This window comes from Vittaforma corneae (genome assembly GCF_000231115.1).
Source record: "Vittaforma corneae ATCC 50505 unplaced genomic scaffold supercont1.67, whole genome shotgun sequence".
NCBI lineage: Eukaryota > Fungi > Microsporidia > Nosematidae > Vittaforma > Vittaforma corneae.
In genome coordinates this window covers 1-1,637 of record NW_006889900.1, presented here as the reverse complement: position 1 = coordinate 1,637, position 1,637 = coordinate 1, and the positions used below count along the sequence as shown (strand labels likewise).

The following is a 1,637-nucleotide window of genomic DNA, read 5'->3' as shown; positions in this document are numbered from 1 at the left end:
CATACTGGCATTGGGACTAGCGATGCCTAGCCACAGCATTTTCAGCTTTATCATACCATCTAGATCTTCTACCAATCAAGGCCATTGCAATTCCAATCCAATCACCAGCTTGATGGACCAAACAGCTCATAGCTCAATACCTGTTAATCAAGGTGTTGATTTTAGGCCTTTGGATGGTTACTCGAAACATCAGTCTCAGACTTCCGTAGGTAGCCTATTGAAGGCTAATCCTTTATTTCAGGATGTGATGGAGCCATCAATGGTAAAGTTACTTGCAAAGGCACTTGATGACATTAATAGCATAGCAACAGTAGGTAGTGATCTTGGAGTGGTAATCGAAAAGCTTAGCATACTCACAAAGTTGTTTGACCAGATTAATATAAGAGACCATAAGTACAAAAATGAAATGTTGACTTTTTTAAACTCCGAATACGGGTTGAAGGACATGAAGATAGAGGATTTGTGTGAGTTCTATGTGTTTAAAATAACATATGGTGCAAACTCCTACATTTTGAAGCAGATCGGGCATTCAGTTGTATTAGACGATAATAATACTAATTTGAGGGACTTACTTGCTGAATATGTTAATTCACCCAACGTTATTGAGATTCTGCACGTATTCGAAAGACACGTTCAGCTTAAAGCTGGAGAAGACGAGGATATGTATACTTGGTATTTGACAGAATATCTCGACGTTGGTCTTGATAGCGAGTATGTAAAACAGGGAGGCATAGACATGATAAGAAAGGTTAGCAGGGATGTGTTTAACGGATTAAAAGCACTTCACGATAGAATCATAACACATAGAGATATTAAAGCCGATCATGTCAGGGGAATATGGAAAACAAAGGAAGATGGTAGCCGTGAACTCATCTTTAAATTAATTGATGTTGGCATTGCCCAATACCACATGACTGATGAGTCTCTTCGCAAGGGAATTATTACTGACATTGAAGATTTGGGAACTATACTTAAAAAGCTGAGTTTTATGGTCGGAAGGAACCTTCCAGATTGTAAGATTTTCACAATGTATACCAATACTGGACGAGAGTACAGCTTTACAATCCAAGATGCGAAATTGGTCGATTTTATTTTTATTTGTCTCCGACACTGTGAAAAGCAGCCTAGAAGTGTCGAAGATCTGTTGAATCATCCATTCCTTACGGGTATGGAACTGGACCTGAACAATGATCAGTATGGAAAACGATACTATTCTGCTGAGAAACCGTTAGATAAATAAATCTAATAGAACTACCAAAGAGCACTCTTGATTCACTTTTACAATTTATGCGTAAATTTTAATGTACTTATTTGATATGTTAAAGTAATATTACAAACATGCCTTTATTTGGGCAAGCATCCCTTTTCAGCACAGTATATTGCAGTCTATTTCGATAGCAAATGGCTATTTAATAATAGCTGGCATGATGGGTCAAGCAAAATTTTTCACTAATTTTACTTTTAAACTCCTTCTGAAAGTTTAAAAATACAAAAACTATTCTATGAAACACGGGCTGTATCTTGTTTGTACATTATTCATTGAGGCACGACCAAGCATTTTTTAGTACTCATGGCTACTATATCTAATATTAACTTGAAAACCATGCTGATAAACCTTATCAAGCTTATGTACTTGG

At 36.7% G+C, this 1,637-nt stretch overlaps 1 protein-coding gene across 1 annotated transcript; it reads left to right on the top strand.

Annotated features, from left to right (window-relative positions):
- VICG_02146 (uncharacterized protein) lies at positions 1–1,240 on the top strand (the record flags this gene model as incomplete). Its single annotated transcript, XM_007605529.1, has 1 exon — positions 1–1,240. A coding segment is annotated over one exon (1,240 nt), but the record flags the coding sequence as incomplete, so codon positions are not given.
- Positions 1,241–1,637: the final 397 nt, after the last annotated feature.